We start from the raw sequence: 23,709 nt of genomic DNA on the forward strand, positions 1-23,709 counted from the left end.
GTCATACTGGGTCACATGCACCTAAAGTCCACAGCCTTAGAGACCACTGCTGCACCAGGGCTTGCCCAAGGACTGCAGTCCTTGTGACCTAATTGCCACTCAAACTTACTCTGGGCCCCAGGCCACTTCAGTCAGCTGTTGGTGGTGCCAGCTGAGACTCAGGTTCCTTTCACGGGGGTTGAGGATTTGCTTCTGGCCCCAGGCTGGTCTAAATGCTCTCTCCATGGGCACAAGTAGAATTGTGCCGTGTTGTGTTCTTCCATGCCTGGGCAGCACCGGTTCCAATGCAAAGTCCCACACACACTTCACGCTCTCTTCTATAAGCACACAGATTTTTCTTTGCATGTTGGTCTGCCAAGGGATGGGGAAGGGGTGGTTTGGGCAATGCAAGGCCTTTCCTACCCACTTCAATGCCTTTCTTCTTGACATTATGTTAAAATCAGGTACCTCTGATAACTCATCTAGTTTTCTGGTTCTTATGAATGTGCTTTCTTGCATGAGTAGTTGTTCAGCTGGTGTTCCTGTTAGGAGAAAATTGATGAAGGTTTCTCTTTGGCCTTCTTGCTCCACTCTGATTTTTCTTTTTCTAGATTTTTACATAAATTGAATGATACTATATGCAATCATCTGCATCTGGCTTCTTTCACTGAGCTTAAGGCTTTTGAGATTCGTCCATATTATGTATAGACATCCTTTTATATTGCTGGATAGTGTTCCACTTCATAGAGATGCTACAATCGATTGCTGCCATGGACATTATTGTGTATACCCAAAATTTATACGCTGAAATCCTAATCCCGTAGTAGCTCGAAATGTGATGTATTTGGAGGTAGGACTTTAAAGAGGTAATTAAGTTGAAATCAGTCCATTAGGTTGGACCCTAATCTGACCAGTGCCCTTATAAGAAATTAAGACACACAGACACCAGGGGTACACATGCATAGAGTGATGGCCTTGTGAAGAGACAAAGAGGGCAGCCATGTGCAAGCCAAGGAGAGTGGCCTCAGAGAAATCCAACACTGCCAGCATCTTAATCTTGGACTTTAGAATTGTTAGAGAATTAATTTCTGTTGTTTGAGCCACCCAGTCTGTGGTATTTTGTTATGGCAGCCCTAGAAAATTAATACAATTAGTCATTCACCTATGGATGGTCATTTGAGAATTTTTTAAAAATGTTCTAGTTATTGGTTAGATGTGAAGTTTCCACACCTTCTCCCCACAAAGTCAAGGCACATTACCCTCCTGGTACATCATGTTCACCAACCAGGAAACTCCACCAAGCCTCTGCGTCAAGAGTTCTAAGTTGGTAGGGAGGAATGAGGAGGGGGTATCTCATTTTGTAGCTGTGATTAAATCACAACCACATGGCTGACTTCAATCTCTAGTTCCTTTCCTCTCCCCAAAGGTCAATCTGGCTCAAAGTTTCAACCCTCTTATTACATGGTTGGTCTTTCTGATGAAGAGCCCCCATTCTGAACCTTTCTAGGAGTCTAAAATGAATCACTTCGTTAGTATAAAAAATACACTCCTCTCACTCAAAGAATTACAAGATTTTTGTAGCACTAAGCCTGGGACAAAGATCCAGATATATTTATTATTACACCACAGCTTGTATTTAATATAATAGATTAATAGATTTTCTATTGTTAAACTAACTTTAAAATCCTAGCAAATCTCGAGGCTGGGTGCGGTGGCTCACGCCTGTAATCCCAGCACTTTGGGAGGCCGAGGCAGGCAGATGATGAGGTCAAGAGATCAAGACCATCCTGGCCAACACGGTGAAACCTTGTCTCTACTAAAAATACAAAAATTAGCTGGGCATGGTGGTGTGCACCTGTAATCCTGGCTACTCAGGATCATGAGGCAGGAGAATTGCTTGAACCCAGGAGGCGGAGTTTGCAGTGAGCTAACGCCACTGCCCTCCAGCCTGGCAACAGAGCGAGACTCCGTCTCAATAAAAAGAAAAAAAAAAAATCCTAACAACTCTCACTAGAATATGACTTATTCTTTCTCTCTAAGAGATATATAGATATACAGATATAGATATATGTATTAAATATCTTTAGTAGAGGATTTTTCAGATCTCTTGAGTGAGCCTGGTCAGTTGGTATCTTTCAATGGATTTTTGTTTTGTTTTGTTTTGTTTTTGATTTTTTTTTTTGAGACGGAGTCTCGCTCTGTCGCCCAGGCTGGAGTGCAGTGGCCGGATCTCAGCTCACTGCAAGCTCCGCCTCCCGGGTTCACGCCATTCTCCTGCCTCAGCCTCCCGAGTAGCTGGGACTATAGGCGCCCGCCACCTCGCCCGGCTAGTTTTTTGTATTTTTTAGTAGAGACGGGGTTTCACCGTGTTAGCCAGGATGGTCTCGATCTCCTGACCTCGTGATCCGCCCGTCTCGGCCTCCCAAAGTGCTGGGATTACAGGCGTGAGCCACCGCGCCCGGCCTCAATGGATTTTTGTTTTCCGAGTTTCAACTTACTGAGAAAGGATTGTTTAAAACAATCACACATTATCCATTATATGTTTCAAGGTTATCTAATATTATGTTTCATTGCTCATATCTGTAATATGTGATTTATGTTTTTTCTTTCTGATTAAATAAAGGAGACACCTTGAATAAATTATTAAAATTTACAGACCTTACACTGTATCAGAAAGAAAAAACATGGGTTCATAGATTTTCTCAAAAAAGAAAAAACTAAATAAGGTTACTGTGAAAATTAATTCCGAGGCCCTAATACAAAGATGGAGAGTTCAGACAGAGCCCAAAAGTCATCCTGTGTTAAGGAGACATAGCTAAGAGTCTGGGTTTGCCAAGGTAGCTGGAGTCTATAGAGCAGAGTACACGAGAGAAAAAACTTCAGAGATATAGAGGGCCATCCTCAAGTATTCAGCTGAGTATAATCTGTGTTTGCATATAGTAAAAGACCAGACGATGGGTAAAGAACCACGAGGCCGGGCGCGGTGGCTCAAGCCTGTAATCCCAGCACTTTGGGAGGCTGAGACGGGTGGATCACGAGGTCAGGAGATCGAAACCATCCTGGCTAACACGGTGAAACCCCGTCTCTACTAAAAAATACGAAGAACCGCCGGGCGAGGTGGCGGGCGCCTGTAGTCCCAGCTACTCGGGAGGCTGAGGCAGGAGAATGGCGTAAACCCGGGAGGCGGAGCTTGCAGTGAGCCAAGATCGCGCCACTGCACTCCAGGCTGGGTGACAAAGCGAGACTCCGTCTCAGAAAAAAAAAAAAAAGACCCACATGAAAGGATTATACGGGAAGCAATTCCCAAGGCTTATACAGAAAACATGATAGTTCTCATTCCAACCAGCTTGAGTAAAAAACCTCATAATTCATGAAGCATTAGGTAGAGAATATAGGAAGGTTGTGTCTCAGTAATGGGAGAGGAATTTGTCTTAAAATGTATGCTGCAATAGTCTCATGGAGAAATGCTTAGAATCAAGACCCCCCCAAAAGATCATATTGTTTCCAAGTAACTTAACCATGTAACAGAAAAAAAAAAAATCAAGAATATCTGTAGAAATTAAAAAAAAAAAAATCAGTACCTAAAATTCAGTGTCCAATCAAAATTAAACCATGTTAACAGTATCAGACAAGGGAGATTTTAGAGGAAAGAATATTACCAGAGATTAAGAGGATCACAATGATAAAGTGGTCAACACATCAAGTGGACATAACATAGGAAATATTTATTCACCTAATAAAAAGATATCAAAATATGTGAAGCAAAATCTGACAGAACTGCAGAGAAGTAAATCCAATTTAATATTCAGAAATGTCAACAATCCTCTTAAAATAATTGCTAGAACCAAAACAAAACCACAGAATGTCAATAAAGATATAAAAAACTTAAATAACACTATCAACCATTTTTACCTGATCAACACTTGTAGAACCCCTTCATCAAACGAGAATACAGTATACATTTCAAGTGAACATGTAACTCATACCAAGATAGCCCATATTCTGGGCCACAAAGCAAATCTCAATAAATGTAAACAATTCAAGTCTTAATGTACTCTGACCACAATGGAATTATTGCAGAAATTACCAGAAAGATAAGCAAAATCCCCAAATATTTAGAAATTAACATACATTTAAAAAGAGCGTGTGTCAAGAAGAATTTTTTTAACTGGACTCAACTAAAATGAAACCACATTGGCCGGGCACAATGGCTCACGTCTGTAATCCCAGCACTTTGGGAGGCCAAGGCAGATGGATCACGAGGTCAGGAGATCGAGACCACCCTGGCTAACACAGTGAAACCCCGTCTCTACTAAAAATACAAAAAATTAGCCGGGCATGGTGGTAGGCGCCTGTAGTCCCAGCTACTTGGGAGGCTGAGGCAGGAGAATGGCGTGAACCTGGGAGGAGCAGCTTGCAGTCAGCCAAGATTGCGCCACTGCACTCCAACCTGGGTGACAGAGTGAGACATTGTCCCCCCACCAAAAAAAAAAAATGAAACCACATCAAGCTTGATGGGAGGTAATTAAAGCAGTTCTTAGATAGATTTTTAACATTAACATTTTCCCCCCATATTAGGGGAAAAAAACCCAAAGGTTTGAAACGAAGGACCTCAGCTTCCATGTCAAAAAGTAGCAAAAGAAATGAAATCCAATAAAAGCAGAAGGCATTAGTAAAAGTCAAAAAGGAAAAAAAAAAAATCAGAAAACAGAAAATTCAATAATACCAAGTACTTTAAAGATCAATAAAACTGTAAAATTGATAAATCTCTACCCAAACCAATCAAGGTTAAAAGAGAAATACAGACATTACCAGTATCAGGAATAGAAGAGGTAGCACCACTACAAATTCTACAAGTATGAAAATAATATTTTGAAAAATTTGAGTACTTAAATGAAACAGACAAACTCCGTGAAAGACACAAACCATCAAAGCTCACTCTAGAGATGGATGGATGGAGAGACAGATGGACAGACAGACAGATGTATATATAACTAGTATAGCCCTCCATCTACCATGGAAATCAAACTTGTAGTTAGATGCTGTCCTACAAAACACACTTCAGGCCCAGAGAGACAGACAGACAACACACACACATAGATAGATGGATGTATATATAATTTGTACAGCCCTCTGTCTACCACGGAAGTCAAACTTGTAGTTAGAAACTTTCCTACAAAACAAACTCAAGACCCAGACAGCTTCCTTGGTGAATTCTACCAAACATTTAAGGAAGAAATAATACCAATTATTCACAAACTCTTCCAGAGAATTGAAGAGCAGGAATACTTCCCAACTTACTCTATAAAAAGCTGGCATTATACTGATACCAAAGCCAAACCTGGGCAAGATATAAAATTAGAAACAAAAAAAAGCAAGCAAGTAAGCAGGAAAGAAAATTAGAGACAAATATCACTCATGAACATTGGTGCAAAACTTGTTACAAAAAAAAACACACAAAATAGCAAATCACATTCAACAATATACTAAATGACTAATACATCATGACCAAATGAGAATTATTCCAGAAATGCAAGGTTGGCTTAACATTTAAAAAAATTAGTCAATGTAATTCACATTAAACAACTAAAACAGAAAAAGAAAAAAAAAACCACATAGGATTATGGTCACCAGAGTCCAAGAAAATGCCCCACAAATCCCTATTTTCACCTTTGTGTAGTTCTCTTCCACTTTTAACCAGGATTAGCTAGGGTTACTTATGAAATATAGCAGAAATAATGGCTCATCACTTTCAGTTTAAGGTAATGACAGATACTGTGGCTTTGTTCTTGTGTGAGTTCTCTCCTGCATCACTTGCTTTGGAACTACTTCTCTACAATCGAATACTCTTAGCAAAGTACAAATGAAAAGGAATGAACTATGAAACACAGAACACCACCATGAACCATAATTTCAGAGTTTAAGAAGCCAAAAACATTAGAATACATATTAAATTACTTCATCTCTGTAGGAAATACAAACCAATCTACAGTGACAAAAGATCAATGGTTGCCTGGGGATGGGTGAAGGAAAGGAAGAAAATATAAAAGGAATTAGGAAACTTTTGGTTTGAGAAGTACCAACATGTATCAAAACTTATCAAATGGTACACTATAAATACGTGCAGTTTATTGCAAAAATGTTTACACTGACTTCTGGACAGTAACCTTAGCCATAAGAGACACAGGTATGGGAGTACTTCTGTAAACCCTCATAATGGAGCCAAAGTAATGGAAACACATGTGGATGCACCTTTAGAAGGGTCATATTCCCTATAGTTTGCTGCAGTTTTCTCAATCCCTTATTAATCTGGGTCTCTGCACCAACTATGATTCCTACCTGGGCCTTCTGGAGGACAGCCAGCATCAACTGCTTACTGAAAAAGACTTCAGAGATCTTGGCATGTCCCATGAGTTCAAATTCTCCTCAAGAAGCCTTGGGAATATGAAGTATCCTCTGGGAACAAGGGACCTAATTCATGTTGCTCCCAGACGCACTAGAAATTATTACAACAAATGCCCACTGCTTAGGGTGACCTCAATTACACAAAAAATCTTAACATATAGACCAAAAGATTAGGGCTGCAAAGACTGGCATTCTTTCCTAGGAGAGCTTAAGCAGTCAAGTAACTTAGCTTGACACTAGAATAAGAGCTAGTCTTTGCCATTCTACTGTCACCTCAGAGATACAGACAGTTGGAGCTCTCACAAAAGCTGTTCATCCCTTCATACTGGCTTAGCCCAATTCTGTTCTCAACCCAACCCACAAAGCGAACAGAATCCCCAAGATTTAAGATAGTCTAGAAATTAAGGCATTTGTTGCAAAACCGGAATAGGAGGCAGCCAATTTCAGTTTAGGTGTCTTGGAGGCTGGAAAAATCCATTGCAAGTGCCATGTGAGATCAACTATATCCATGAAGGGAAACCTCTGCCAGTGGTCAGAACAAAGCTCCCATCTTTCTGGCTAAAACTGGGTCACACTCATGCTTAAGCCAGTTGGGGCAGAAAAAAGTGAGAATCCTTCATGGCCTCAGGCTACTGATGATTCCCTCCAGGAAAGGGAGAAGTACAGAGGTCTTTTGAAGCACATTGGGGTTACTTTTGCACAAAGCAGGACTTTTCCAGCACAAAGACAGATGGCTTCTATCAGAGGCACTGCCTTGACAACATTCCAGCAAGGGTCTAGAAAATTCAGCATACCTCCAGAAGGCTTCCCATATAGCTGGCACTCAGAAGAACCTCCCCAGGGTGAGTGAGTGAGTGTATCAAGTTCTACTTCTGGCTGCTGGCTACACATAAAGGCTACTCTTGGAGCTTCTCTCTGGTGTCAGTTATTATGTTGAACAAGGAAATGGAATTATCTATCTCCCATCCTAAGGCCTTTCTCCACTGTGAATTTTCCAGTGGCGGATGAGGGAAGCCCTCTGCCTGAAGGCCTTCCCACATTCACTGCACTTATATGGCCTTTCTCCAGTGTGAATTCTATGATGCTGAACAAGTACATGTTTGTGGCTAAAGGCTTTTCCACACTCACTGCACACATAAGGCTTTTCACCATTATGAACTCTTTGATGTGCAATAAGGTCAGAGCTTTGGCTAAAGAACTTCCCACATGCAATGCACTCATAAGGCCTTGCTCCAGTATGAACACTCCAATGTTTAATGAGTCTGTATTTGTGACCAAAGTATTTTCCACATTCACTGCACTCATACGGCCTTTCTCCAGTATGGATACTCTCATGCTGAACAAGTGTAGATTTGTGGCTATAGGCTTTCCCACATTCACTGCACTTGTAAGGCCTTGCTCCAGTGTGTACTCTTTGATGTACAATAAGGTTAGAGCTATGATTAAAAACTTTCCCACATATGCCACACTCATAAGGCATTTCTCCAGTGTGGATTCTCTGGTGCTGAGCAAGTATCGGTTTGCGGCTAAAGGTTTTCCCACATTCACCACACTCATAAGGCCTTTCTCCAGTGTGGACTCTCTGGTGTTGAACGAGTGAGTCTTTGCGGCTGAAGGTTTTCCCACATTCGCTGCATTTGTAATGCCTTTTTCCACAGCGAGAGGCCTCCTCGCACTTGGTGTTGCTGTGTGGCTTCCACTCATTGTGAGGGGCATGGTGCTGGAAAATGCTTGAGCTGGCTAGGAAGTCCTTACAAGCCTCCCCTGTCACAAAAGACATCTCTGATGATTGGACAGTGCAGTTGTTCACAAGAAAGGCCCTGCTCTTATCCCTTCTAAAGGGTTTCTCTCCACTGTGCTGCTTCTGGTGCTGGTGAAGGTTTGCACTGAACCAGAACTGTTTCCCACACAGCACACACATGTACGGTTTCTGCCCTGGGTGTGTTTCCTGGTGCTCAGCCAAGTGCAAAATGTCTTTTAAGACCAGGCCACATGTCCCACAGGGGTAAGCCTTCTGAGTAGAAGGACCTCCCTTGGAAATCCTGATCTGTGACATTCCTATAGAAAAGCTCTGCTCAAAAGGTATCTCTTCATCCTCCATTCCATGCCAACAACCTGAAAGCAGAGAAATGCTGGTGAAGTACAAATTGACACAGGTGGAAGAGAGGAAGCCTCACTACAAATATGTGTCTGATGCAACTAAGACCAAGGTCATAGGACTGTTGTTAGGACAAGGGTCCAAACTCAAGTTCAGCAAATGTGTACTATACAGTAGTTGGCATCTAAATGTCATAGAATGGAGAAGGCCTCAACTGGGAGAGGACAAAGATGTGGGGTATAGCACGAAAAAGAGGCAAGTCTCAAAGTCATTCACAATCAGATTTTCTTGGCTGCTGGGGACAGGTGAGAGTGGTGCAGAAGGTTATGTGGTCCACACCAAATAAAATCAAATTGCTACTCAGTAGTTGATGTTTAAGGACTATTTGGGCTACACATCTCATGAAACACTAAGTACAGGCCAATGTTGGAAAGCACTGTAGAACAAGCCATGGAGAGGAACAGGTGAGACATGGAGGGAGAGGTATGGAACATCCAGAGGCCAAAGGCCAGAGTATGAAAGGCAAGTGTATAAATGAGAAAGTAGATAAAAATGAAGTACGGCCCAATGGCCTTAGCACTAATACAACTGTAGACACAAAGAGGCTATGGAACAATATGAACCCAGCCCTGATATCACACTTTTCCCCAGTTCCCCCTCACCAGGGCCACTCCCACCTAGAGTCTCTGTGGCAACAGGTAGGGTCATGTCCACCCAGTCAGGTACCCAGGGCTCACTACCCATCACCAGTGAGGCAACTATGTGGGACATGAAAGATGTATGTCCTAAGGGAAAGATAGAACAGCACTGGTATGGGTAACCTAAATAGAAAACTAAACATTATTAAAATAATCTCAGAGTAGGGTCTTGCAGGAATAGCGCAGTGGTCCTAGCAAGTAGCGACCATAATGGTCCCTACAATTACTGGCATAGGCAGGCCACAGGAAATCTCAGCTAAAGGAAGAACAGAGTCCCAGGCACAGAGGTGTCATGGATACAGACAGAGGCATTCAGACAGGGAAAGGACAAGATGGATATGACCCACTGGGCTGAAAATACAATGCTTAACTCCTGAATCCATCCCTGCAAGGCTCTGAGACAGCAAGTGCTGGGAATGCTCAGAAGGAGGAGGTAGGAGTGCACACAGCCCAAGCCCAGCACTCACAGAACCTACTCCAGGAACTAAGAAATGAGGCAGTGTCCATGGCTCTGATGTAGGAAGGACAAGGACGCCCTGAAAAAAAGGGGAAGGGCAGGGCCCAGTCCAAGTCACTGGGGTGGATGTGACGGCCTTACCCAGAGAGGCCATAAGTGCAAAGTTCTCCAGCATCACATCACGGTACAGGAGCCTCTGAGCCTCATCAAGGAGCACCCACTCCTCCTGGGAGAAGTACACGAACACGTCCTCAAAGTTCACCTGCCCCTGCCACAATTGGGAGAGCCAAGTCCATGAGCAGCATCTCTCCCAAGAACCCACATCCATGCCCCCACACATCTCCCTCCTGTATACCCTCCTACCTAACTTCTCAGCTCAAGAAATATCAGGACCAGGTGTCATTGGTGTCTTCTCTCTCCTCATGGTCCCAATGATCACTCTGTCTACCCATAGCAACCACAGGCAGGTGAAGTTGTTACCCTCTAAGCTCTGTGCCTATCATACAGGGCCTCACCCTTCGGTAAGCAAATTCCTCTGGGATCACTAACATCATGCTTACCAGACAACCAAAGATGGGCTTGCCTTTCTCCTTTAAGCCCAGAGGTCATCAGTCTACACTTCTTTCCATATGTACATCACTCTTTGGATCACAGTTATCTCACAACTCTGGCTCTCCACCATCATTTTCCTGGCTCACTAAATGCACTACCACTGTGAAACGAATATTCTCTTTTTTTTTTTTTTTTTGAGACGGAGTCTTGCTCTGTCACCCAGGCTGGAGTGCAGTGGCCGGATCTCAGCTCACTGCAAGCTCCTCCTCTCAGGTTCACGCCATTCTCCTGCCTCAGCCTCCCGAGTAGCTGGGACTACAGGCACCCGCCACTTCGCCCGGCTAGTTTTTTGTATTTTTTAGTAGAGACGGGGTTTCACCGTATTAGCCAGGATGGTCTCGATCTCCTGACCTCATGATCCGCCCGTCTCGGCCTCCCAAAGTGCTGGGATTACAGGCTTGAGCCACCGCGCCCGGCCCGAATATTCTCTTTTAACTCCCAATCTACATAATTAATCATCTGTAAGCCATTTCAGGATGATTCCCGCCCCTTTGCTCTTGGTTCCCACCAGACATGACAGAGACCTGCAATTTCTTGAAAACTCCCATCTCAGTCTCACCTCTAAGTATTTGCACAGGCTGGTTCCTGTGCCTGGAACAACCTTCCAACCTTATTCCAATGGTTGGCAGAAATGGAAACCCCTCCATAAAACCCCTGGCCCGGAGTCAGGACCCTGGGCTTGGGGCTTCTCCAGAGTCCTCAGACCCAAGAAACTGGAGAGTAGCAGGAGAGTGTTCTATATAACACCACAATGCTGGACAGCGTGTTGGGTGGGGGTGAGATCGGTGAGAGCATGGACATTCTCCCCTCACCTGTATAGGGTCCATAATTACTTCTGAGTTCATGGGAACCTGTGGGGAAGAGGGAGACTGTGAGAGCCAAGCAATCTTGAGGGAACCCCAACGGCTCAACCCCATCCCATATTCCTACCCTGTTACAATGTGCCTGGGAGTTGAATGTCTGCCCTCTGTGCCTCCATCTTCAAGGATGCCTCTTAACTGTGTTACCTCGGAACAGTGCTCATTATCTGCCCCCATGGCCAACAAGAGTCTGCCCTCCATGAGCAGTCTATAGAATACTTTTTAAACCCTCGAATTCTGGCTCTCCTCTGTTCAGAACCTTCCATGGCTCCCATCACCCTCAGAATAGGGACCCAGATGCTCAGGATGATATTCCAGGTGCGATCACTTATAAAGCACTCTGATCCTTTCAGACACCAAAGGCCCAGTTTTCCCCAATGCTCCAGCTGTGAACCATCTCCGACTCTTTGCATACACTGGTCTCTCTGCCTGGAACGTCCTTCAACTCTTGCTGTCAAAATGGGTCCCAAGCACGAGCGCTCCCACTGTTCTAGATTCAGGGGCCTGAGCTGCAGTAACCCGAGGAGCGGTTTATTCGAAGCTTTCGGAGTCAGAGATGGGGGTCAGCGCGCAGACTCGCAGACGCAGCACCCACCTGTGCCGGGCCCATCGGCTCAGCTGCCGCCATCAGGCCTGTGGACTACGGAAGGGTGGCGACAAGTGCAGGAACCTGGGATCAGCCGTCCAGGGCCCAGTCCAGCGGTTAGGTCACTCGGGCAGCGCCACTGTCGAGCCTCAGGCCCACTTCTCTTCAGGGAAGAAGACACTCTCTCACGTTTTCCCTTTTCTGTCACCTCAGGTCTGACATTGCGTTCCGGAGACTAAACCAGTGGATTAATGGAAGAGCAAACAAAATGTCCACCAGAGGATGTAGAGGAAGTCCCGCCCTGACGTTTTCATCACCAACGGAAACGCCTATTTCCTGGGCTTTCATTGGCCCAGAGCCGCCACGTTTTCTGGGTAATGTAGTTCCCACGGCACCAATACTAGTAAGTGGCGTCTCGCGTCACTTCCAGGTCAAAAGCCCAGAAAAGACCGCCAGGGGAGCCTGGAAATGGTGTCCCTTGTTCTCCAAGGCCCAGACGGAGCTTAGCATCCTCCTGAAGGAGCCATTTCTGTATTTCTGGTGAACGTAGTCTGTGACATCAAAGAAATGTTTAGAGACATGATTTCAGGCTTCCTTACGCAGAGAATGCTCATCAAAAAATAAAATGGACACACCATACACTAACGTCACCCAGACTTCTATAGCTGGAAGTTAACAAATATTGTTTGCAAATGCTTGTAGCCTGAAGCTCCAGAGTTAGTTTGGCGAGCCTCAGCATTTTCTGTCAGGCACAAGAAAGAAAAGACTCAGACACCACCACCATGTGGAACATGGAGTGGGGATGTTAGGTGGCCTTGAAGTAAGTGAATAATGCTTCTGTCTCTGGTTACCTCAGGGAATATTTCTCCTACTTATACAGCAGTGATTGTGTCAGACCCAACAAGTAATACTCTTGTTCAAGATAGTATGTCATACTCCATATACAGAGATGTATTCAATATTTTAAGTGTTTTACAAGTATCTGAAAAGACAATTCATCAAATGTCATATGGCAATGAAAAGGGCAACAAGAACACTTTCTGTAAAGAAGAAGTAACCACCAAACTAGATTTCTATACACAACACAATGTCTTTTATGAAAGTGTGATATAAAACTATTTGAAACCAAAAACAATAAATGTAATGGAAATACATTTACACAGAAAATAATTTTTAACTAGATTCAATGGGAATGGATGTAGTGGGACAACACATAATTAAGGGTTGACATAATTTTTTTTATCAATAGTTGTGTGTTGTAAACAACAGTCTAGCATTCTACCTACCTGTGAGGAATTGGCTTTATATTTGGAAATGGAAGAGCAGTGAGAACATGGAGCAGAAAAGGATGAAGGAGAGAAATTGAGGGGGAGTTGGTTTATGGGTTTGCTACCTATTGTTGTGCCTGTACACCAATGTTGGGTCTTTGAGGAAGGAAAGAGCACAAATTCGCATGGGGTGAAGGATGAAAGTAAATCCTTGGGCTCCCCTACTCTGTCATCACCTACCTCCAGAATTCAGAGCCTTTTATTGTCATACATCAGGCATTGCTTCGCCACCATTAGTTTTAATATTGGGTGTCCCTTTGTCAAGGGAAATTTGGGCATGTATACGTGGCTCTGCCCAGAGAAACCTCTTTATTGTGGCTCTGAAGATCCTCTGAAAGTCCTTCAAAAGAAGGAAAGATTGGAGTATCAGTTGCAGGAAACTGAAATCCAGGCCCATCTCCAATAACAGCAGCTTCAGGATGAGTCCGAGAGAAGTTCTCAACCCTAATTTCTCCTCCATCTCCTATTCCGTTACCTCCATCTCCATCATCATCTCCATCTCCATCATCATCTCCATCTCCATCATTATCTGTCATCTCCAATCTCCATCTCCGAATTTATGCCCACTTCCTCCAAGTTTGGAGCCATGGGAACTACATTGTCCAAAAGGCGCCACGCCGGGAGGTGGAGATCCTTGGCCAATAAAAAGAGGCCTGCTCGAGCGTGCGACGCGCAATGGGCGGGATTTCCGGCGTCTCTCTTTGGCGTTCAGGTTCGCGACTCTAAGGTGAACTGAGCCCGCGGAAAGCTGGTGGTGGGTTGAGGCGACCAGCGCCGGAAGGGGCCGTGGCGACGTGCTCTGTTCTCGCCGCTCAGAGGCGGGTCTGAGGCTCGGTGGCGGCGCCCAGGGTCGCCCTACCCGCTCTACCCACAGGCTCGGATGGCGGCGGCCGCGCTGAGGGACCCGACTCAGGTGAGCGCCGCGTCCTCCCGGCCTCCCTGGAATCCTAAAGCCCTGTGAGGGCCGCTTGCTCAGGTCCCCGGGTGCAGAACTGTGGGGCGTTCGTGGGCGGGGTCCCGTTTCTGACACGCAGTGTGATGGGGTGGGAATGGAGGGCAAGGGGTCCGGCTCGCAAAGATGTAAGGCGCGCTCAGCGAGTCCCGAACCTGAGGCCTCCGGGTGTCTGTAGTAGGCAGCTTGGGAAGGGACCAGTCGCGTGTGGCGCGACAGCCCGAGCAGCTGCCCCTTCATCCTGAGGGCACCACAGTGGCCGCGGAGGGCTAGAGACAGAAGAGTGACACGATCTGTATCTCAAAGTTTGCCAAAGTCCCCTCAAGGCAAAACACAGTGGGGTGGGGGTGAGGCGGGTGAGGACGGACCTGTGAGTAGGTAAATTCAGTAGACTGGTGGAGAATCTACTAGGACTGGGCCATAGAGGAGGGGAAGTGATCAGATCTTGGATGGATTTCAAAAACTGAACAGACAGGAATTCCTGCTGCATCACATGTGACTATGAACGAAAGTAGGGAATGAAGAGCCATTCTGGATTTCTATTTGCATTTTTGTTTGTTTGTTCCTGAATATCAGGAAGGATGGAGATTGGGAAGGCTGTGCAGGGAGTAGGTTTTGGCCATGGTGATCCTGAGATGACCCAGAATGGAGGTGTCGTGTCCACATGGGCAGCTTGCTCACTCACATCTGGAGGTTTGGGGAGGGATCTGGGCTGGAGATATCCAAGAGGTGGTGGGTAGAGGCCTGGACTAGGGTAAGGCGTGGGACTCCTATTTAGGAGGGAGAATCTTAAGGTTTCCTTTCAGATGGGCCCTAAGGTGAGAGAAGGGAGAGATGGCCCTGTAGGACGGGGCTGCCTCTATAGCATGGAGTTTTGCGGTCTGAAGTGGTTCTGTCTGATGTCTGCAGGAATGGAGGGTTATAGAGTATGAAGACCCAGGACTGGATGGAGACTGCAGTGTTGGGTAGTATATAGATTTGCCACTCTAGGCTCAGCAGTTCCTCATGTCCAGTCCATGTGGAGAAAAGGAAAGGTCAGCCAGGCTGGTGGAGCAGCCCCTTTGGTGCCTAAGTTTCCCTAGCCATCAGCACAGGAGGGATGATCAACTGCTCCAGTAGAAGGGCTCTCAGCAGGATTGCCTTCAGGGGAGTATATAGCAGGCAGCCAGGTTGCCAAAAGGAATGGTGTCCGCTCAGGTTTCTCAGACCCAGGTCCCAGTTTATTAATTTGTGAATTTATGAGGTACGTACTTATTTAAGCACTTATTGATCATAGTTCATATACACACGGGCAAATAAAACCACACGGATTTATTAAGTTAAACTGATATAAGCACTTCATAATTGATTGTAAACTTAATATACTGGAAAGTATTTGATTATAACACCCTAAGTATCACATTCTTAATTTAAAAGTAAGTTTAAGAAACCCATATTTTCTTTTCTTTTCTTTTTTTTTTGAGACAGAGTTTCGCTTTTGTTGCCCAGGCTAAACTGCAATGGTGCAGTCTCTGCTCACTGCAACCTCTGCCTGCCAGGTTCAAGAGATTCCCCTGCCTCTGCCTCCTGAGTACTGGGATTACAGGCATGCACCACCACACCCAGCTAATTTTTATGTTTTTAGTAGAGACGAGGTTTCGCCATGTTAGCCAGGCTGGTCTCAAACTCCTGATCTTAGGTGATACACCCACCTCGACCTCCCAAAGTGTTGGGATTACAGGCTTGAGCCACTGCGCCTAGCCAGAAACCCATATTTTCAAAACCTACCAGTTTATTTGCACTGAAAATGTTTACAGAAGCATTAATTATGTGTACAGTAGGAGTTGATACTTAGTCCTAGACACATGAGAATGAGTTTGATACAAACAATAGTCCTATTGAGTGAATACCATTATTATTGCCATGTTGCAGATGGCAACACCAAGGCACAGGGAGGTTGAGCATTTTTGCAAGGGCACACAACAGGTAAGAGGCATCACTAAGAACCAAAGCCCAGATTGTAGATACTCAGGCACACCTGACTCCAGGCTAGATGAGGGGGCTTGGATGATCCTTTGGCAACATCACTATCTGGTTCTCATTGCCTTGATTTTCCATAGGTTCTTGTGACTGCAGAGTTATTTACATACCATGAGGAGGTAAGTGGAGGATGTCTCAGGTCCTCACCCTGCTCAACTCCTACCTACATGGTCTTCAGAATTATGGTGTCCTGAGGCTTGCTATTCTCCCTATCCTTCCAATTGAGTTCCCTGGAAGATAGACACACAAAGTTAGGGCCCTGAGTCCAGACCATATTATTATTATTTTTTTCTTTTGAGACAGAGTTTTGCTCTTGTTGCCCAGGCTGGAGTGCAAAGGCACAATCTCGGCTCACTGCAACCTCTGGCTTCCGGGTTCAAGCCATTCTTCTGTCTGAGCCTCCTGAGTAGCTGGGATTACAGGCATGCATCGCCACACAGGCTAATTTTGTATTTTTGGTAGAGACAGGTTTCTCCACATTGGTTAGGCTGGTCTCAAACTCTCGACCTCAGGTGATCCGCCTGCCTCAGCCTCCCAAAGTGCAGGGATTATAAGCGTGAGCCACCATGCCCAGCCCAGGTTATATATTATATGGAGAGGTTCTCATTTCTGGCAACCAATGACAGGAGGTTTAGAAGGTTTAGTGATCAACATTAGAAAATACCTGTAGGTAAGGTTGAACTGGGAATGCTTAGGCAACCTTAGATCTCCATTATGTCTGGCGGAAGCATCAGCAGGTATAAGGCAGACCTGAAGTGGTTGAATAAGGAGCCGAGCTGAGGTGTCCAGATATGCGTGCAATTCCAAGTAGCTAAAGATAAAGCAAGAAAAAGAGCCAGGTAGGGAGGCCTTCAAAGTGGGACTGAGGGCTGCCCCTGGCAGTCAGTGCCCTTGGAGGACTGGGATGGCATGGAGTTCTGATTGCATTTGGTAAGTGCCCTCTGGATGCCATGTGTAGACTAAAATATGGTGACACTAGGGGAGGCACATAAGGTGGTGTCGGAGGCACTGAATGTGGTACAGAGTATATGCACATTCTAGTGAGTGTAAACAGATGTCCCTAGGACCTTGTATTGGGGGCTTCAGGGAGAACACTGACACAAATTTAATTGTATTTGGGAAACACAATCTGGGGGATCCAAGGTGAGTTGTGTGGCTAGAGAAGAGTAGGACTCTGCATACCAAACCCAGAGCTGAAATGGACTATATCTGCTTACCTGCCTGTGCTTGCTCAGTGGGAACATGAGGAGAGAGGGGGCATCAGTGGTTCTGGGGCAGGGTCTCTCCTTTGAGATGGGGATTGAGGAAGAGGGTGAGCAGGGATGGATGTTTAGGGGGATGCCTAAATTCCCCAGTAAGGAGGCCACAGATAAACTCAACTCTCTCCATCTTAGCAGGGCTATGTGACCTTTGAGGACGTAGCTGTCTACTTCTCCCAGGAGGAATGGAGATTGCTTGATGAGGCTCAGAGGCTCCTCTGCCGCAATGTGATGCTGGAGAACTTTTCACTTCTGGCCTCTCTGGGTAAGTTTCTCACAGCCCACCCCAGCATCCTGGGCTGGACTTGGCTCTTCCTCCTTTTCCTAGTGACAGGTCTGTTCTTCCCAAAGCTGAATTGTGGGCACTCATTCCTTCTCCAGGATCTTGAAGTAGCTACTGTAGTCAGCCTGGGCTGCGTATACTACCATCTTCTCTCCCCGAGCTGCCCCAGAGCTGTGTAGGAAAGGGTTTGGGGGTCACGAGTCTTTCAGTCAGCTTGATGGGTCTTAACCCTGGTGGCCTCTCTGTGGCCTGGTGACACTGTGCAGATCTGTGGTAATTCTATTCTGCTACATTCTGCCTGCCTCCTCTAGCCAACATACCTGGGTGTCTGTCTGTGCCAGCAATTGAGTCACCAATGTGATTGCTGTTTGACTGGGTTGTTCCTGTAAGACCCTCCTCCAAGGTTCTTTCTGTACTATGTTGTTTTCTTTCCTGTGGTCCATGATGGGATAGGTCATTCTGGCTCAGTGCTGCCACTCACCTGTTGTTTTCCTTAGGACTTGCATCTTCCAACACCCATGATATAACCCAGCTGGAGTCATGGAAGGAGCCCTTCATGCCTGCCTCGGAAGTTGTGACTTCAGCCATACCGAGAGGTACTTGATGGGTGGAGCTCAGGGAGGTATGAACTTGGGGATGGGTTCATATCATACCAGTAGGCACAGATATTTTGATACTAAGGCAAGGGGTCATTGCTGATTTCTATCTTTTCTTCCTCAGTCACCCATTTATTTCTATTCTGATATTTGACCCAGGGCCATTCCCCACCTCTCTGTCCTCTATGTTTCACCCAAGCCTCAGCAGCACCTTTCAGCAGTGGCTTTCACTGAATGTGTGGCGAGGTGGGCGCTTATCCTTGCATAGTCCTTGAGCACCAGCTATTTGGTTGCAGCTGATTTTCTCTGGACCTGGACATAACCTTCTGTGCCATGTTCCTGTGCCTCCAGCAGCCAAAGTCCTATGGAAAGCCATCTGCAGAGGATTGTGTTGGGGACTCTGCCTCTCCTCCCTGTGCTATACCCAATCCTTGCATCCTTGGTGCTCATGAGGCCTCCCCAAATCCTTGAGCTGACCAGGTTCAGCACTGCATAGCAGGCACTTCCCTGCCGAGAACTAGCCCCCCTCATTTCTGCCAGCAGCCCCAGGTAATAATTACTGGGTATGTCAGACACATTTGTGAGATTGCTGCCTCTTCACACCAAAGACTACGTTTACTTCATCAACATTTCTCTTCTTTCAGGTTGTTGGCATGGAGCCGAGGCCGAGGAGGCTCCTGAGCAGAGTGCTTCTGTAGGACTGTGCAGTTCAAACGTTCAGCAACACCAGAAGCAGCACTGTGGAGAGAAATCCTTAAAAAGACAAGAGGGCAGGGTCCCAGTTTTGAGGAGATGCAAGGTTCAAGTATCAGAGAAGTCCTTGCAAAGCTGGGAGGTTGGGAAGGACCTCCCGACCAGCTCAGTTATTCTCAAGCACCGGGTGACTCACACGGGAGAGAAGTCACATAGGAGCTCCAAAAGTAGGGAGGCCTTTCATGCTGGAAAAAGGCATTTCAAATGCAGTGAATGTGGGAAAGTCTTTGGTCAGAAATATTTACTTGTTCAGCACCAGAGACTACACACTGGGAAAAAGCCTTATGAATGCAGTGAATGTGGGAAGTTATTTAGAGATATGTCCAACCTTTTTATACACCAAATAGTTCACACTGGAGAAAGGCCTTATGGGTGTAGTGACTGTGGAAAATCCTTTAGCCGTAATGCTCATCTCATTGAACACCAGAGAGTTCACACTGGAGAAAAGCCTTTTACATGCAGTGAATGTGGAAAAGCTTTCAGGCATAATTCCACACTTGTTCAGCATCACAAAATCCATACTGGAGTAAGGCCTTATGAGTGCAGTGAATGTGGAAAATTGTTTAGTTTCAACTCCAGCCTCATGAAACATCAGAGAGTTCACACTGGAGAAAGACCTTATAAGTGCAGTGAATGTGGAAAATTCTATAGCCACAAGTCCAACCTTATCAAACATTGGCGTGTTCACACTGGAGAAAGGCCTTATGAGTGCAGCGAATGTGGAAAATTTTTTAGCCAAAGCTCAAGCCTCATGCAACATCGAAAAGTTCACACTGGAGAAAAACCTTTTAAGTGCAATGAATGTGGGAGATTTTTTAGAGAGAATTCCACCCTTGTTAGACATCAGAGGGTTCACACTGGAGCAAAGCCTTATGAGTGCAGGGAATGTGGGAAATTTTTTAGCCAAAGCTCAACCCTCATGCAACATCGAAAAGTTCACATTGGAGAAAAGCCTTTTAAGTGCGATGAATGTGGGAGATCGTTTAGAGAGAATTCCAGCCTCATTAAACATCAGAGAGTTCACACTGGAGCAAGGCCTTATGAGTGCAGGGAATGTGGGAAATTGTTTCGCCACAACTCCAGTCTTTTTAAACATCGAAGGATCCACACTGGAGAAATGCAATGATTGTGTGAAATCCTTTAGCCAGCGTTTCAACCTCATTCAACACCAGAAAGTTCACAGTGGAAAAAAGTCCTGAAGATAACAGATGGAAATCCCTTAGTCACACCTACAATCTCATTCAACACTGGACAGTTCGCAAAGCGGACAATGTAGTGAGTATAGAAAAGGGTTTCAGCCAAAGGCCTAACCCTATTCAACAGCAGAAAGTTTAGAGAGAGGAGAAAGGCCTTAGGGTGGAGAAAGGCCTTAGGGTGGCGGGTTATATACTGTCTCTGAATCAATATGACCTCACTTAAAACAGAAACTCTGAGGATGGCCTTTATGAGGGAGCTGGCAATTGAACATCATTCATCTAAATATGCACACTGGAGGCAGGATGAGAATTCCTGACAGATTGTCCTTCCTGAGAAGATAGCCCTCTGCCTTGGAGCTCCGGAGAGAGGGAGCCCTGTATTCTTGGCTGCAGCAGTTGAATGGAGTTTTAATCTCGCTGAGTTTGGAGTTGGGGGAGGAAAGGAGTGGTCTTGGTTCAGATGTGACTGACTTTTGCTGTTCTTATGAATGTTAGATCTTTAATAAATATTTATTTGCCGTACACCCTTGTGACTATTTCCAGAGACTGAATTGCATTTTTATAATTTTCACCCTTTTGGCTGTATAACAGGACTGCAAAGTTCCTCACTCAGTTATTCTGTAAGTGGATCCAAATGTTTGAAATTTTAAAAGCTTGCCAAATTGTGTTCTAAATGGTTAGCATTTCATATTCCCTCCTGGAATATATTAGATTTTCCATTTCTTCACATTACTGACAATTTATATATATAGAAGTCATAGGCCATTCATTTTAGCCATTTTACTAAGTGTGCACTAGTATTTCATTGTAGTTATTTTTCCAATGACTCAGTTTTGAGCATTTTTTTTAATGTGCTTACTTGTCAGTCATATATCTTCGTTAGTAAAATGTCTGTTGGTATTTTTTACCTGTTTTTTAAAACATTTGGTTGGTTACAAGTTTTTAATATTTCTGGAGACAAATCCCTTATTTGATATAAGCATTGCCAATGTTTTCTCACAGTCCGTGGCTTTTGTTTTCTTTTTTAAAATTTAGAGATGAGGTCGTGCAATGTTGCACAGACTAGTCTCTAACTCCTGGCCTCAAGTGATCATCCTGCCTCAGCCTCCCAAAGTGCTGGGATTACAGGCATGAGCCACCATGCTTGGCCTTGTTTTTAGTTCTTAACAGTATCTTCCCTAGAGCAGATTGTCTTAATTTTATGAAGCCCAGTTTATCCATTTGTTATTTTATTCATTGTGCATTTGGTGTTGTATTCTTACTATACCACATATTTGCCTATAAATAAAAGCTTTATGTGAGTATGCTACTGTAGTCTTAAGAATCTTTTTAAATACCCAACTTCTGAAATATTTGTAGGTTTAACTACATATAAAGAATTTGAAGTATAGATAAATGTGTACATATTCCCTGTCTTTACTGAGACAGCCTAGCAAGCCATGGCATTCCAGTAGCTTGAGCATATTTAGTACCCAGTTACTGGTTTATATAATTTTTTAATAAAAAGAACCAGAACTCCTTAGAGAAGAGGCTGTTTTCAAGTTGTGGCAGAAAAGGTACAACATGATTTGAGGAAATACTGCATTGGAAAATAAAGAAATGCTTACAGAATAATGTTGATGTATTCGCTTTCTATTGCTATCCCGACAAATCACAAACTTATGGTTTAAACAACACAAATATATTATCATAAATATAACAGAGGTCTCACTGGGTTAAAATCAAAGTGTTGGCATGATTGTGTTCCTTTCTAAAGTCTCAGGGAGAATCTGTTTCTTGCTTATTTCAGCTGTTAGCATATTTAAGTTCTTTGTAGTTGTAGGACTGAGATTCGTTTTTCTTGATGGCATCAGCTGAGGGTCATCCCTAGAATATGTAAGAAGTTTTATGAAATATTAAATGAAGAAGTAATACCAATTGTATACAAATTCTTCCAAAAAGACAAAGGTTCAAACAATTCTGGACTACATGAAAGTTAGCATTAACAGGACACTAAAGCATGCAATGACATTAGACAAAACTATAGACCAATAACCACATGAAGACACGGAGCCTTAAGAAAGTTTTAGCAAATTGAGGCACTTGTCCATCAAATCACCCCTTTGGGTCTCTTCCAAGCATACTTGCCTTTCTTTCCTGTTCTAAAGGCTTTTAAAATAAACTTGCACTCGTGCTAAAACAAAACAAAAAGACATTTAGCAAATTGAATCCAGCCATATACAAACAATAGTAAATCATAACCTAGTGAGGTTTATCAAGAATACAAATTTGGTCAAACAATTCAAACTCTTTCTTAATCTATGTTAACAGAGTAAAATGAAAATCTCAAAATGTAATAAAAGCATTTTACAAAATTCAAAACTAGGTTATGATACACGCAGCAAACTAGAACAAGATGGTTATTTCTTCCACCTGATACAGCACATCTATGAAAAACAAACAGCTAACAGCACATTTGATATATATGTGATCAAATATTTGATAAGCTGATGTTCCCCAACATTAGGAATAATGTAAATATGTCAACATTCATCACTTCCCATTAAAAAAAAAAAATCTATTGTAAAGGCAGAACCCAAACTGTCTTTATTTATATATGACCTGATAATGTTGGAAATTCTAAATTATCTACTAAACAGCTACTAGATCTAATAATTGAGTTTAGCAAGGTCCTAAGATAAAAAGGCCAGTGTATAAAAAGTAGGTGTCTCTATAGTAAGTTGGTATATAGCTAGCAAATACATGCTTGGCAACTGAAAAAAAAGTACTTCGCAATAGCATAAAAATATGAAATATTTAGAAATAAATTTAACAAAATATGTTCAAGAACTTTAAAATATTCCTGAGAGACATTAAAGAAGGCATAAATAAATGACACAAGAAGTTCCTGAATCTGAGCCTTGATACTTCTAAGTTGTCAGTTTTCCTTTAACTGTTCTATAGGTTGAGACAATCCCGATGAAAACCTAATCTTTTAAATAAAAATTTACAAATGTATTCTAAAAAGTTACATGGAAATACAAAAGGCCTAGACTAATTGCCAAAACAATTTTATAAATAAGAATAAGTCTGAAAATCTTTATGACTTCAAGACATATAAAGGTACAGTAATTGAGAGGGTACAGTATTAGCTAAAGGACGGACATAGAAATGAACAGAAGAGAATAGAGAACCCAGAAATACACTCACACAACAATCTATTGTCAATCTCTTCAACAAAGTTGCAAAAGTAGTAAAACAACTTCAGAAAACAGTGTAGCAGCTTTAAAGGTAGCATAACCTTACCATATAGCTTAGGAATCTTACCTATAGGGATATCCCCAAGAGAACAAAAACATATGTCCTAGAAATACACTTGCATGCTCAGCAGTTTTATTTATAAAACCCAAACACCAGAATTTGTTTTTAAAACACACACACACGCACAAACTAAAATGTCCATGAACAGAAGAATGAATAATCAATTATGGCATATCCTTAACATAAAATACCATTCAACAAGATAAAAGAACAAACTATGAATACAAGCAAAAACAGCATAGATAAATCTGAAAAGCCCTGAGCTAAGTGGAAGAAGCCAGACACAAAAGTTGACATCCAGTATCATTCCATTTATATGAAATGAAGA

At 43.7% G+C, this 23,709-nt stretch overlaps 2 protein-coding genes across 10 annotated transcripts in view; one reads left to right on the plus strand and one right to left on the minus strand.

Moving 5' to 3' along the window:
• The window catches only part of LOC105488096 (zinc finger protein 419), a 34,190-nt gene extending 13,587 nt beyond the window's left edge, over positions 1-20,603 (plus strand). Inside the window, exons 3-7 of one of the 7 annotated variants that reach the window (XM_024794849.2) lie at positions 11,909-13,936; positions 16,075-16,113; positions 17,389-17,518; positions 18,034-18,132; positions 18,777-20,603. In XM_024794849.2, the coding sequence (XP_024650617.2) occupies positions 13,904-13,936; positions 16,075-16,113; positions 17,389-17,518; positions 18,034-18,132; positions 18,777-20,011 (1,536 nt within the window). In that variant the 5' untranslated portion in view covers positions 11,909-13,903 and the 3' untranslated portion in view covers positions 20,012-20,603. Of the gene's footprint in view, positions 1-11,908; positions 13,937-16,074; positions 16,114-17,388; positions 17,519-18,033; positions 18,159-18,776 lie in introns of all 7 variants that reach the window. The other 6 variants (XM_011751857.3, XM_071088090.1, XM_024794853.2 and 3 more) reach the window with 6 other exon arrangements.
• Positions 3,656-11,997, minus strand: LOC105488095 (zinc finger protein 772). Of its 3 annotated transcripts, XM_011751855.3 has the most exons (5): positions 11,705-11,915; positions 11,062-11,100; positions 9,779-9,905; positions 9,145-9,267; positions 3,656-8,499 (listed from the first exon to the last, which is right to left on the minus strand). In XM_011751855.3, the coding sequence occupies exons 1-5, from the start codon at positions 11,735-11,737 to the stop codon at positions 7,352-7,354; spliced, it is 1,470 nt and encodes a 489-aa protein (XP_011750157.1). In that variant the 5' UTR covers positions 11,738-11,915; the 3' UTR covers positions 3,656-7,351. The 3 variants fall into 3 exon arrangements, with proteins under 3 accessions (XP_011750157.1, XP_011750153.1, XP_011750149.1); XM_011751847.3 differs by lacking the exon at positions 9,145-9,267 and having other exon boundaries at positions 3,662-8,499; positions 11,705-11,997; XM_011751851.3 differs by lacking the exons at positions 9,145-9,267; positions 9,779-9,905 and having other exon boundaries at positions 3,661-8,499; positions 11,705-11,996.
• Positions 20,604-23,709: the final 3,106 nt, after the last annotated feature.

Source organism: Macaca nemestrina, chromosome 20, assembly GCF_043159975.1.
Source record: "Macaca nemestrina isolate mMacNem1 chromosome 20, mMacNem.hap1, whole genome shotgun sequence".
Lineage (NCBI taxonomy): Eukaryota > Metazoa > Chordata > Mammalia > Primates > Cercopithecidae > Macaca > Macaca nemestrina.

What these genes read in the sequence shown, in the direction of transcription:
- LOC105488095 (XM_011751855.3), bottom strand. Translation starts at nt 11,737, where the DNA reads ATGGCGGCAGCTGAGCCGATGGGCCCGGCACAG. An exon ending in AGCCGATGGGCCCGGCACAG is followed by an intron (nt 11,101 to 11,704) that starts GTGGGTGCTGCG and finishes TCTTCCCCACAG; the next exon opens with GTTCCCATGAACTCAGAAGT. An exon ending in TCTAGGTGGGAGTGGCCCTG is followed by an intron (nt 8,500 to 9,144) that starts GTGAGGGGGAAC and finishes CTCTGCTTTCAG; the next exon opens with GTTGTTGGCATGGAATGGAG.